The sequence below is a fragment of the Dryobates pubescens genome, chromosome 6 (genome assembly GCF_014839835.1).
Source record: "Dryobates pubescens isolate bDryPub1 chromosome 6, bDryPub1.pri, whole genome shotgun sequence".
NCBI lineage: Eukaryota > Metazoa > Chordata > Aves > Piciformes > Picidae > Dryobates > Dryobates pubescens.
This window is the reverse complement of record NC_071617.1, coordinates 8254649-8268657: the sequence shown is the minus strand read 5'-3', so window position 1 is coordinate 8268657 and position 14009 is coordinate 8254649. Positions and strand designations below refer to the sequence as shown.

Here is a 14009-nt window from a genome sequence, read left to right as displayed (position 1 = left end):
GTCTCAGTCTTCACTGGCAGTCTTGCTCCCCACCCCTCCTGAGTTGATGGATCACTAGGTGAGGACCAAGTGGGTGAAGTCCCTCTCACTGTAAGGGAAGATAAGATTTGGGACCACCTGAGGAAGCTGAATATACATAAATCAGTGGGACCTGATGAGATGCATCCCAGAGTCCTGAAGGAATTGGCTACTGTAATTGCAAAGCCTCTCTCCATTATATTTGAAAAGCCCTGGCAGTCAGCTGGAGTCTCTGAAAACTGGGAGAAGGGAAACATTGCACACATCTATAAAAGGGGTAAAAAGGAGGAAATACTGACCTGTCAGCCTCCCCTCTGTGTCTGGGAAGGTCATGGAACAGATCCTCCTAGAGGACAGGGAGGTGACTTGAGACAGCCAGCATGGCTTCTCCAAGGGCAAGTCCTGCCTCACCAACCTAGTGGCTTTCTACAATGGAGTGACTACAGGAATGGATATAGGAAGACCAGTGGATGTCATCTGTCTGGACTTCTGTAAAGCCTTTGACATGGTCCCTTACAATATCCTTCTGTCTAAAGTGGATAGATATGGATTTGATGGGTAGACTGTTCAGTGGATAAGGAATTGTCTGGATGGTCAATGGCTTGATATTCAGATGGAGACAGGTGACATGTGGTGTCCCTCAGGGGTCCAGTGCTGTGCAGTAGTTTCATTGATGGTATAGGCAGTGAGACTGAGTGCACCCTCAGCAAGTTTGCAGATGATAACAGCCTGAGTGATGTGGTTGACAAGACTGAGGGACAGGATGCCATCCAGAAGGACCTAGACAGGCTAGAGAAATGGGCTCAGGAGAACCTCATGGAGTTCAGTAAGGCAACATGCAAGGTCCTGCACCTGGGTCACGGCAGCCCTCAATATCAATACAAGTTGGGGGATGATGAGACTGAGAGCAGCCCTGCAGAAAAGGACTTGGGGGTACTGGTGGGTGAGAAGCTGGATAAGAGAAATGTGCATTTGAAGCCCAGAAGGCAAATTGCATCCTGGGCTGTATCAAAAGTAGCATGGTCATCAGATCAAGAAAGGTGATTCCATCACTCTGCTCTGGTGGGACCTTGCCTGAGTACTGTGATCAGCTCTGGATTCCTCAGCACAGGAAGGACATGTACCTGATGGAGAGGGCCCAGAGGAGGGCAGTGAGTATGATCAGAGGGCTGGAGCGCCTCTCCTGTGAAGACAGTCTAGGATAGTTAGGGTTGTTCAGACTGGAGAAGAGAATGCTCCAGGGACACCATACAGCTACATTGCAATATCTGAAGGGGACCTACAGGAAGGCTGAGTAAGGACTGTTTAGAAGGGCTTGTAATCATAGGATGAGGGGCAATGGTTTTAAACTAGAGCAGGGTAGATTTTGTTTGGACATAAGGAGGAAGTTCTTTATGATGAGAGTAGTAAAATACTGGAATAGGTTGTCCTGAAATATGGTTGACGCCCCCATCCCTGGAGACATTCAAAGTCAAACTTGATGTGGCCCTGAGCAACCTGATCTAGTTGGAGATGTCCCTGCTTGCTGCAGGGGTTTGGACAAGATGACGTTTGAGGATTTCTTCCAACCTGATGCATTCTATGATTCTGTGATAGTTGGGAAGGAGTAAAATAGAACATGTGGAAGGGGAGCAGGCATAGATAAGAGGTTTCAGAAGCAACTCTTGTATGTTGCAATGACAAGGATAAATCATTTAAATTTTATTCACATGTTGAGGAGAAGATTGTGGAGAAATTCACTGCAGAGCCTTACATGATTAGAATAGTAAGGCTGGGGAGATGACTCTACTGCAGATATTTGAGATGGGTTTATAATCACAGTATCACACAGTATCACAGTAACTAAGGTTGGAAGAGACCCCAAGGATCATCAAGTCCAATCTATTCCAACAGACCTCACAACTAGACCATGGCACCAAGTGCCACGTCCAATCTCCCCTTGAACACCTCCAGGGACGGCGACTCCACCACCTCCCTGGGCAGCACATTCCAATGACGAATGACTCGCTCAGTAAAGAACTTTTTCCTCACCTCGAGTCTAAACCTCCCCTGGCACAGCTTGAGACTGTGTCCCCTTGTTCTGGTGCTGGTTGCCTGGGAGAAGAGACATAGAATACATAGAATACATAGAATAAACCAGGTTGGAAGAGACCTTCAAGATCATCGCGTCCAACCCATCAACCAATCCAACACCGCCCAAGCAACTAACCCATGGCACCAAGCACCCCGTCAAGTCTTCTCCTAAAAACCTCCAGTGATGGCGACTCCACCACCTCCCCAGGCAGCCCATTCCAATGTGCAATCACTCTTTCTGTATAGAACTTTTTTCTAACATCCAGCCTGAATCTCCCCTGGCGCAGCCTGAGACTGAGACCAACCCCCTCCTGTCTACAACCACCTTTCAGGTAGTTGTAGAGGGCAATGAGGTCACCTCTGATCCTTCTCTTCTCCAGGCTAAACAATCCCAGCTCCCTCAGCCTCTCCTCATAGGGCTTGTGCTCAAGGCCTCTCACCAGCCTTGTTGCCCTTAATGCCCTGAAGAGGAACCAGAACAGAACGCCTGATGCCCTCCCTCTCAAACAGTCTGAGGACCATAATCAAGACACAACATAAGATGATCTGGATGAGGGGATTGAGTCAGTCATCAGCAAGTTTGCAGATGACACCAAGTTGGGAGCAGATGTTGATCTGTTAAGAGGGCAGAAGGGCTCTGCAGGGGGACCTCGACCAACTGGACAAATGGGCGGAGTCCAGCATGATGGCATTCAACAAATCCAAGTGGATGACATTCAACAAGTCCAAGTGCCAGGTGCTGCACTTTGGCCACAGCAACCCCATGCAGAACCACAGGCTGGGGTCGGAGTGGCTGGAGAGCTCCCAGAGAGGGACCTGGGGGTGCTGATTGACAGCTGCCTAAACATGAGCCAGCAGTGTGCCCAGGTGGCCAAGAAGGCCAGTGGCATCCTGGCCTGCATCAAGAATAGTGTGGCCAGCAGGAGCAGGGAAGTCATTGTGCCCCTGTACTCTGCATTGGTTAGGCCACACCTTGAGTCCTGTGTCCAGTTCTGGGCCCCTCAGTTTAAGAAGGACATTGAGACACTGAATGTGTCCAGAGAAGGGCAACAAGGCTGGGGAGAGGCCTCGAGTACAAGCCCTATGAGGAGAGGCTGAGGGAGCTGGGATTGTTTAGCCTGGAGAAGAGGAGGATCAGGGGAGACCTCATTGCCCTCTACAACTACCTGAAGGGTGGTTGCAGCCAGGAGGGGGTTGGTCTCTTCTCCCAGGCAACCAGCACCAGAACAAGAGGACACAGTCTCAAGCTGTGCCAGGGGAAGTTTAGGCTGGAGGTGAGGAGAAAGTTCTTCACTGAGAGAGTTGTTAGCCATTGGAATGTGCTGCCCAGGGAGGTGGTGGAGTCACTGTCCCTGGAGGTGTTCAAGAGGGGATTGGACATGGCACTTGGTGCCATGGTCTAATCCTGAGGTCTGTGGTGACAGGTTGGACTTGATGATCTTTGAGGTCTTTTTCAACCTTGGTGATACTGTGATACTGTGATGCGCTCTACCCAGCCACATTCAAATTCCAGAAGAAGCTTTTAGTAGGCTATTTTTGTCGTGTGTAGCAGAACTACAGCTAAAAATGTTTGGAGCTAATTTAGGTTTCAGTTATGTGAAGCTTGCCTTTACGTACTGTCTAGCAGAAGTCACACACCATCTTTTCACTGACAAATGATAACCAAGATATGCTGCAGTTATTTTGAACAGAATAACTTTCTCTTCTTACATCAGAAACCAGAAAACTTTTCATCTGCTTTTGTCACTTCAGGTCTAGAACTGTAAAGTTTTTATCATCAATAAACTTTGCATTTTGCAGATACTTAGCACAGCGTGGCTGCAATGTAATGCTGGTGATGGCTGTATTGCCAAAAGATACTCTTTTACTTTTCCCCTATTCATGTTAATTCTTCACCATTGCCATGAAAGATATCCTAGCAGGGAAAGATCAGGTTGGATCTCTCTAATAGCTGGGGGTGAACAAAACAGCAAAGTAGTAAACTGAAGCAGATGATGGAAAAATCCATGAGAAACCAAAGCCCTAATTTAAGAGAAATTTGCTCCTTCCAACTTTTGGTTCAAGTGTGTACCCTTTCCCTTAAGCAACAGATATTCCCTTATTTATGTCCTTGTATATCATAGAATCATAGAATGGTTTGGGTTGGAAGGGACCTCCAAAGGTCATCTAGTCCAACCCCCTCTGGAGTAAGCAGGGGACATCCTCAACTAGATCAGGTTGCCTGGAGCCCTGTTGAGCTTCACCTTGAACATCTCGAGGAATGAGGCCTCAAACATATCCCAGGGCAACCTGTTGCAGTTTTCCACTACCCTCATGGTAAAGATATTCTTCAATCTTTACATAACTGAACTCATTTGCCCCTGTACACTGCACTGGTTAGGCCGCACCTCGAGTACTGTGTCCAGTTCTGGGCCCCTCAGTTTAGGAAGGAGGTTGACTTGCTGGAACGAGTCCAGAGAAGAGCAACAAAGTTGGTGAGGGGTTTGGAACACAAGCCCTACGAGGAGAGGCTGAGGGAGCTGGGGTTGCTTAGCCTGGAGAAGAGGAAACTCAGGGGTGACCTTATTACTCTCTACAACTACCTGAAGGGAGGTTGTAGACAGTCGGATGTTGGTCTCTTCTCCCAGGCAAGCAGTACCAGAACAAGAGGACACAGTCTCAGGCTGCGCCAGGGGAGGTTCAGGCTGGATGTTAGAAAAAAGTTCTATACAGAAAGAGTGATTGCCCATTGGAATGGGCTGCCTGGGGAGGTGGTGGAGTCGCCATCACTGGAGGTTTTTAGGAGAAGACTTGACAGGGTGCTTGGTGCCGTGGGTTAGTTGTTTGGGTGGTGTTGGATTGGTTGATGGGTTGGACGCGATGATCTTGAAGGTCTCTTCCAACCTGGTTTATTCTATGTATTCTATGTATTCTAAAACACATGATTGTGATAGGCCTTCCTGATAGTTGGCAGCATGGTGACTGCTGGCTTTTTCATATTGTGTCAACCAACAGCATGGATAATAAAGATATCATTCATGAAATGATTCAGATAATAAAGATATCATTCATGAAATGATTCAGAAATGTTGAGATGATTTTCAATGTATCTTTTATATATACACACACATAAATGTTTTATATATGTATCTGTGTGTGTGTATATGTGTATCTGTGTGTGTGTGTGTATATATATATACACATATATATATATATAGGTCTGGGCTGGAAGGGACCTCCAAAGGTCATCTAGTCCAACCTCCCCCACAGTCAGCAGAGACATCCTCAATTAGATCAGGCTGCTCAGAGTCCTGTTGAGCCTCACCTTGAGTATCTCCAGGGAATGGGCCTCAACTGCCTCCCTGGACAACCTGTTCCAGTGTTCCACCATCCTCATAGTAAAGAACTTGGTCCTAACATCCAGTCTAAATCTGCTCTTCTCTCATTTGAAGCCTATCTGTATTGATATCTGTATCATCTATATCTATCTATTGCTATATCTATGTATCTATATCCAATCTATATCTGTATCTAATTTACCTCTGTCTATCTATATGTCTGTATCTGTCTATATCTATTGCTATTTCTATTGCTATTTCTATATCTATCTCAACATTTTCATTCGTTACTCTGCTGCTTATTTTCTGTCTTGGACTTTTCCATTAGCCAGGGAGACATAATGAAGTATGCTAATTTTTATTTCCATTCTCAGCTTTTTATGCTATGCAGTGGCTTGGCTACAAGGCTTAGCAGTTTTAAAAGGCAGCAGCAAATAAAGTAGCGAAGCACAGCTACCTCCATGGCAATGGAATTCATCGTTTCCGTCACTAAGCATTGTAATTCATTTGAGACAGCTAATAGAGTCTGAAATGCTGAATTGTAACTTTTAAACCCAGCAAAAAACAATAAGCATAATTAAACTGTTTCTTCATTTGCTTCAGAAATACAGGCCTGGTCGATGTGATGATATTTTGAAATGGAAGCCCCCCAGCCTGAACTCTGTGGATTTTCGCCTGAAGATAACAAGAATTGGTGGAGAGGGGTATGTAATCTCTTCCCTTTTTAAATGTATAACACTCATGTGAATGTCCCTTTGCACTTAATCTCTCCTCTGGTATTTCTTGACATTTCCTAGGGCTAAGCCTTTCTATATTCTGCAGAATTTGTTCATTGAAAATATAGGCAACAGTGGTGATCAGTGCTGTACTGAAACCAATGGCAGATGTTTATAATGGAAATTAAATTGTGTAATACAATTTCTTTTAAAAGTCCTTTTTGGATTTGGCACTGCTCCTTATGCTTTCAGATAACAGACAGGCTATATTAGCTTAATCTCTTACATAATGTAACTGGTTTTCATTAGTTTTATGCAAAGTCATACCAGCCTAAGCTTTCTTCCAGTTTAGAAGTGACAAACAGGCACTTGTTTGCTTAGAGAAAAAAAAAAAACCAAGCAGTTTTACTCAGTATTCTTAGGTACTGCCTTTGAAACCATTAAAATCTTAATCAGTACTAGTGGGTCTCTTTGGTGAGACATCACTTGGAGTACTATGTCCAGCTCTGAGGCCTCCCACACAAAGAGCCATGGACTTGTTGAGCGGGTCCAGAGGAGGTCTACAAAGATGATCAGAAGGCTGGAGCACTTCCTATGACTGAATCAATTGGAGCTGTTCAGCCTGGAGTGAAGAAGGCTTTAGGGAGAACTTGTAACTACATTTCAATATTTGAAGGGGACCTACAGGAAGCCTGGGGAAGGACTCTTTAGAAGGGCTTGTAGCAATAGGACGAGGGGCTGTGATTTTAGCCTGGAGCAGAGTACATTTAGGTTGGACATAAGGAGGAAGTTCTTTACAATGAGAGAGGTAAAATACTAGAACAGGCTGCCCAGGGATGTGGTTGACCCCAGCACTGGAGGCATTCAAGATCAGACTTGATGTGCTCCTGGGCAGCCTAATCTAGTTGGAGCTGTCCCTGCTCACTGCATAGGGGTTGGACAAGATGACCTTTGAGGGACCCTTCCAACCCCATGCAGTCTTTGAATCTGGGAAGATGTGTAAAGCTTTGCATTGCATCAGTTCTAAATACTGTTTGCCTAGTTCAGTCTCTGTGCATATTTAGTAGGGGCAATTTCCATGTTAAGCTATGCCAGGGAGGGGAAGGGGAAGATTGAGTTACTAGGTTAAAGCTTGCCTTGGAAAAGATTTTGTTTGAAATGAAGTTACTTGATTTTTAGGTTGCTCAATGTTTGAACATTAGGGATTAATTTCAAGTGACAGCTTTTCTTTTTCTTGGTGCCACAGGTGGCTCAATAGAATTAATTCATATATTGCTGACATATTCCAGAGTGCTAATAATGGCCCATCTAACTTTTAGGCATTTGCACATCATGTTAATAAATACATTTGGTGAGTAGAAACTATTGTAAGGATATGGAGTTCATACTCCGCAATGTACTCAACTGCTAACTTCTGAGCATTGCATGAGGTCAGAAGAATCTATTGAGATGTTTGTATTTGAAAACACAACGTTGTTCTCAGTAACAACACAGCTATTTCAGAGAATATACATGAACATTTGAATATGACATCCAATACAGTTATAAATAAATATACATATAATAAACATAGACATAACTAAAATCTGCTCAAACATTTCACAGTATCACAGTATCACTAAGGTTGGAAGAGACCTCAAAGATCGAGTCCAACCCATCACCACAGACATCATGACTAAACCATGGCACCAAGTGCCATGTCCAGTCCGCCCTTGAACACCTCCAGGGACTGTGACTCCACCACCTCCCTGGGCAGCCCATTCCAATGACGAATGACTCTCTTGGTGAAGAACTTTCTCCTCACCTCGAGCCTAAACTTCCCCTGGCACAGCTTGAGACTGTGTCCCCTTGTTCTGGTGCTGGTTGCTAGAGAGAAGAGACCAACCCGTTCCTGGCTACAGCCACCTTTCAGGTAGTTATAGACAGCAATGAGGTCTCCCCTGAGCCTCCTCTTCTCCAGGCTAAACAACCCCAGCTCCCTCAGCCTCTCCTCATAGGGCTTGTGCTCAAGGCCTCTCTGCATCCTTGTTACCCTTCTCTGGACACATTCAAGTGTCTTGATGTCCTTCTTAAACTGAGGAGCCCAGAACTGGACACAGGACTCAAGGTGTGGCCTAACCAATGCAGAGTACAGGGGCACAATGACTGCCCTGCTCCTGCTGGCCACACTGTTCCTGATGCAGGCCAGGATGCCATTGGCCTTCTTGGCCACCTGAGCACACTGCTGGCTCATGTTTATGCAGCTGTCAATCCGCACCCCCAGGTCCCTCTCTTTTTGGGAGCTCTTTCATTATTAACTATTTCATGTTCATTTGGCTTTTATCTAAGTTACAGAACAGTATAATGAGGAAAATTTCTTACTGAAAAAAAAATAAACAAATAAAAAAATGTCCATTATTTGACAGGTGGATTATTTCTGTTATAATGTTCTTATGACTTCTGCTGGAGCTTATAAATAGACTGTAGTAGCCTTTGATTCAGAAGGAAAATTAAACAGATACTTGTTGTTAAAAAAGTATTGGCTTGATTAGTTAGCATTGATTTTACATCCAAAGCTTTCAGTGCTGCTGTGTTACATTTAATGTACTGCATGCACTGTACAGGTTGTTTGTAACATGAAAACATTGTACAATATTAGGCATCAAAACCTATTTCTGAATTGCTGGGCAGTTAGTAGCAAGTTATTAAAGAAGGCCTTTTTCATTGTGGAATCAGAAACACTTTCTAGTGTTTACACAGAATCACCATGGTTGGAAAAGATCTTTATAATCATCAAGTCCAACCATTATCTAACTCTACCAGGGTCACTACTACACCATATCCTTAAGCACCATGTCTACATGGCATCATAATACATGCAGGGATGGAGATTCATCCGCTTCCCTGGGCAGTTTGTTTCAGCCTTTGATAATCCTTTTGGTATAGAAGTTTTCCCTGTCTAACCTAACCACCCCCTGGCATAACTTGATGCCATTTCCTCTTGCCCTGTCAGCTGTGACTTGTGAGAAGAAGCCAACACCCATCTCTCTACAACCATCTTTCAGGTAATTGTAAAGGTTGATAAGATTCTCCCATACTCCAGCTAAAATAAGTGTATTACTCATAGTATGGAAATAATTATCTGGAGTAGTCAGTAAATACTGTAATACTTCGATATACTAATGTTTATGTTCCTTACACATGAAGAATCATTCTAGAAATCTGATAATTGATAAATGAGACACAGTTCTTCCAGATACATTTCACTTCAGCTCAGTTGACCCTTGACTGCTATTAGCAATGTAAGTGCATTCATCCAACAAAACAAAAAGTTAATGAAGTATTGGGTGGAAAATAATAATCTGCCATAGCTGGGAAAAAAGTATTTATGGTAAGTAATGGCCTATGAGATAGACTGGGACTAGGACTAGGACTAGGACTGGAATAGAATAGAATAGAATAGAATAGAATAGAATAGAATAGGATAGGATAGGATAGGATAGGATAGGATAGAATAGAATAGAATAGAATAGAATAGAATAGAATAGAATAGAATAGAATAGAATAGACCAGGTTAGAAGAGACCTTTGAGATCATCAAGTCCAACCTGTCACCCAACACTATCTAATCAACTAAACCATGCAACCAAGCTCCCCGTCAAGTCTCGTCCTAAACACCTCCAGTGATGGTGACTCCACCACCTCCCCGGGCAGCACATTCCAATGGCCAATCTCTCTCTCTGTGAAGAATTTCTTCCTAACCTCCAGCCTAAACCTCCCCTGGTGCAACTTGAGACTGTGTCCTCCTGTTCTGGTGCTGGTTGCCTGGGAGAAGAGACCAGCCCCCACCTGGCTACAACCTCCCTTCAGGTAGTTGTAGAGAGCAATATGGTCTCTGAGCCTCCTCTTCTCCAGGCTAAGCAACCCCAGCTCCCTCAGCCTCTCCTCATGGGGCTTGTGCTCCAAACCCCTCCCCAGCCTTGTTGCCCTTCTCTGGACAAGTTCCAGCACCTCAACATCTTTCCTAAACTGAGGGGCCCAGAACTGGACAGCTTGTGCCCATTTAAACACCAGCAATGAATAAAATACTCCAGGTTTAACTGCTTGAGTTGCTCATTGGAGTACCCAATTTATCGCTTGGTAAAATCTCATTTCATTTGGGGAAGTGTCAGCACTGTGCTGATTTCAAAGTTGTTGACTGGGGTTTCAAAAGAAGCATTTTTAATTCTAGACTATAGAAAAGGCAGTTACTGAGTTCTGAGCACTACTGTAATAAAATGGTTGATTTCTAATCCTAACTAAAAATTCAGTTACCCTGAACTGAATGGCTTACTAATGGCAATCCTACCATGGCAGCATTAGTCTGCCTGCCTCTCCCCTATCCCACTGAGATGAAAAGCAAGCACTGTTACTAGTTTCAGCCTTTCAGGTAAAAAAACTTCTTCAGTAATTCAAAAAGAAAGCTGTCATGCATTTGACAGCAAAGTAATACAGATTTAGTCAAAGTACTGTTCTAGACTTTGTATGTAATAATATTTATGGGAATAGAAGGTTTGCCTTTGTGTTGGTCTCATACCAACAAATGAGAGCCAAAATCTTTAAGTATTGATCTCAGATACTTGCCAGCTTGAAACAATGAGAATGGAGATTCTCTGTACTTTCCAAGTTCTCTGTTCTGATTTGCAGACTCATCTTTAAATCTTGAAATGCAGGTCTGTCTAAACCTGTGCTATGAGCCTGTGTGATCTTCTCAAAGTTCACAGCCTAGCCAGTGGTGCCGCAGCCTAAGCCTGTATAGAAAAATCTCTCACCGTGCAGCCGTTGTATTTATAGTTCCCTGATCACTTAAATAGTGGGAAAAAAATCATGCAGGAGCATTATTTATTCAGTAGCAAGAGATTAGAGGACTGTCAGCTGTTGGACATGTCTTTTGGATGGCATATGTAATTGAGATCCTGAACAATTGTAAACAATCCTCTGCATTTTTCATGTGAATAAAGGAGTTGCCTCTAGGGAGTTTGCCAGATTTTAGTCAGGATGATTATTTTCCATCTACCTAAAATTCCCTTGTGCTTTCAGTTGTGCATTTCCATCCATAGATCAGTCTGCAGTAGTAATGTTAACTGCAAAATAGCTGCCGTGTTTCACCCCAGATGTTGCTCAATTATGGATGAATAACCATTTGGTTTTATCTAGGGTTCAGTTATCCCATTGATACCAGAGGGAGCTTTGCCATTGAACTAAAAAGAACAATTTGGCTTATGATGTATGAAGTACCTTTAGAATAAGCATCCCTGGAAGGATGAAGACTGCATAACAAATAACAAACATAAAGGAAAAGGCAGGATTTCTGTAACCTTGGTGACCTAATGCTGACACTCCTGTTCAGTGTAGATTTTGAAAGCAATTGCATTAGTGCACCTTAGTGAATTACGGTGTATCAGCTGAGCCATGGTAATTGTCCCCTGTGTATTGTCACAGTCCAGCCTGTCCAAGCATCAGCATGAGGGTTAGATTGACTCTCTTTATGTTGTGTTTGCATGAATTTCCACTTATGTTTTTCTCCCAATCTCTTCTCATCGCATCAATATAGTTACATCCCATTAAAACAGACCAAAACAACCCCCAAACTCAAACACCCTCTTTCACACACAAAATCCAACACAATTAAAACCTTACTAAATCAGCAAAACCAGGGAGTGCCTCGTTGTTTATCTCTGGTGAAACACAGCAGCTGAACTTAGAAGTCCTCATGTTAATGTGTGTTTTAAAACAACAGCCCCACTTCTCAGCACTTCTCCATTGTTTCAGGTTTAATAAGGTAATGGCCTTACATCAGCAGTGTGAACTGGAGCTTTTTGAGCATGTAAAAGTACCTTGATTTATTTCCTAAATTATGATGATCTGCTGGAAAGCAGCCCTGTGGAAAAGGGCCTGGGAGTCCTGGTGGATGACAAGTTACCCATGGGACAGCAATGCGCCCTTGTGGCCATGAGGGCCAGTGGTATCCTGGGGTGCATTAACAAGTGTGTCCAGCACACTGAAAGAGTTGGGGCTGTTCAGTCTGGAGCAAAGAAGGCTCTGAGGTGACCTTATCGGGGCCTTCCAGTATCTGAAGGGGACCTACAAGAAGGCTGGGGAGGGACTTGTCAGGATATCAGGTAGTGATAGAATAGAATACATAGAATAAACCAGGTTGGAAGAGACCTTCAAGATCACCGCGTCCAACCCATCAACCAATCAAATACCACCCAAACAACTAACCCACGGCACCAAGCACCCCATCAAGTCTCCTCCTGAAAACCTCCAGTGATGGTGACTCCACCACCTCCCCAGGCAGCCCATTCCAATGGGCAATCACTCTTTCTGTATAGAACTTTTTCCTAACATCTAGCCTGAACCTCCCCTGGCGCAGCCTGAGACTGTGTCCTCTTGTTCTGGTACTGGCTGCCTGGGAGAATAGGACTAGGGGGGATGGAATGAAGCTGGAGGTGGGGAGATTCAGGCTGGAGGTGAGGAGGAAGTTCTTCCCCATGAGAGTGGTGAAGCCCTGGAATGGGTTGTCCAGGGAGGTGGTTGAGGCCCTGTCCCTGGAGGTGTTTAAGCCCAGGCTGGATGAAGCTCTGGCCAGCCTGATCTAGTGTGGGGTGTCCCTGCCCATGGCAGGGGGGTTGGTATTGGATGATCCTTATGGTCCCTTCCAACCCTGACTGATTCTATGATTCTATTCTCCTATTCATCCTAATTCCTTACCCTTGTAATCCTTCCCTGCTACTAATGCTAATGTATTTCTTAAAAAATGTACTTCTCCTACTTCCAAACCGACTCCAAATTATTTTTGGTAGATTTACTTCCAGTCTCTTCAAGGGCAAGGGGAGGAGTTCTCAGTTTCTGGCTACCATCTGAGCTCTTAAACTCCAGTTTAGGCTTAAACCACTACCGTTGTACATTACAGGGGGTCTTTCCAGCACACCCCCATGGCAGCTGCTCTCTTGGTGGACAGAGATGATACATCTTACCTTACCTTACCTTTGTTGAGACACTCCTCAGTTCTTGATGTAATCATCCCCTCCCCAGGTGATCTGATGTTCTCAGAAAGGCTTTGCTCACATAGAAAGTAAAAGGAGGAGGGTGTAAACACATCAACAGCATTTCCAAATGACCTTAGGAGAAGAGAATGTGAAGGATATTTAATTGCTGGGTGCAATATCTCAGTTATCTCCTGTGTCCAATTTTGGGCTCCCCAGTTCAAGAGAGACAGGGATCTGCTGGAGAGAGTCCAACAGAGAGCTACAAGGATAATTAGGGGACTTGAGCATCTCCCCTGTGAAGAGAGACTGAGAGACCTGGGGCTGTTCAGTCTTGAGAAGACTGAGAGGGGATCTGATCAATGTCTATAAATATCTGAGGAGTGGGTGTCAAGTGGAGGGGGCCAAGCTCTTTCCAGCAGTGCACAGTGATAAGACAAGAAACAACAGGTACAAAATAGAACATAGAAGGTTTCACCTCAAGATGAGGAGAAACTTCTTTACAGGAAGGGTGATGGAGCACTGGAACAGGCTGCCCAGGGGGGCTGTGGAGTCTCCTTTCTTCTTTCAAACCCCACCTGGATGCATTCCAGTGCAGACTACCCTAGGTGATCCTGGTTTGGCAGGGGTCTTGGACTCGATGATCTCTGGAGGTCCTTTCCAACCTCTAATGTTCTGTGATTCTATGATCTCACAGCCAGGACTGTTTTTAAACAGTAGAGATGTTTTTTTTCCCCAAATGTCTGACTCTCAGAATATTTCTTAGAAAAAAAATAAATTAAAAAAGCCCATGCCAGCTCTAGGCCTTATTTAAATGTCACAAATATCAAATGAAAATGTCTACACTGTGCCAGATTTATAGTAGCTTCCAAACCCAGA

General features: G+C 44.3%; 1 protein-coding gene across 1 annotated transcript in view; it reads left to right on the top strand.

Annotated features, from left to right (window-relative positions):
• RNGTT (RNA guanylyltransferase and 5'-phosphatase) overlaps positions 1-14009 on the top strand; it is a 267297-nt gene that overhangs the window by 177185 nt on the left and 76103 nt on the right. The window contains exon 13 of the mRNA XM_054162574.1: positions 6012-6112. Coding sequence (XP_054018549.1) covers positions 6012-6112 — 101 coding nt within the window. The remainder of the gene's footprint in view (positions 1-6011; positions 6113-14009) is intronic.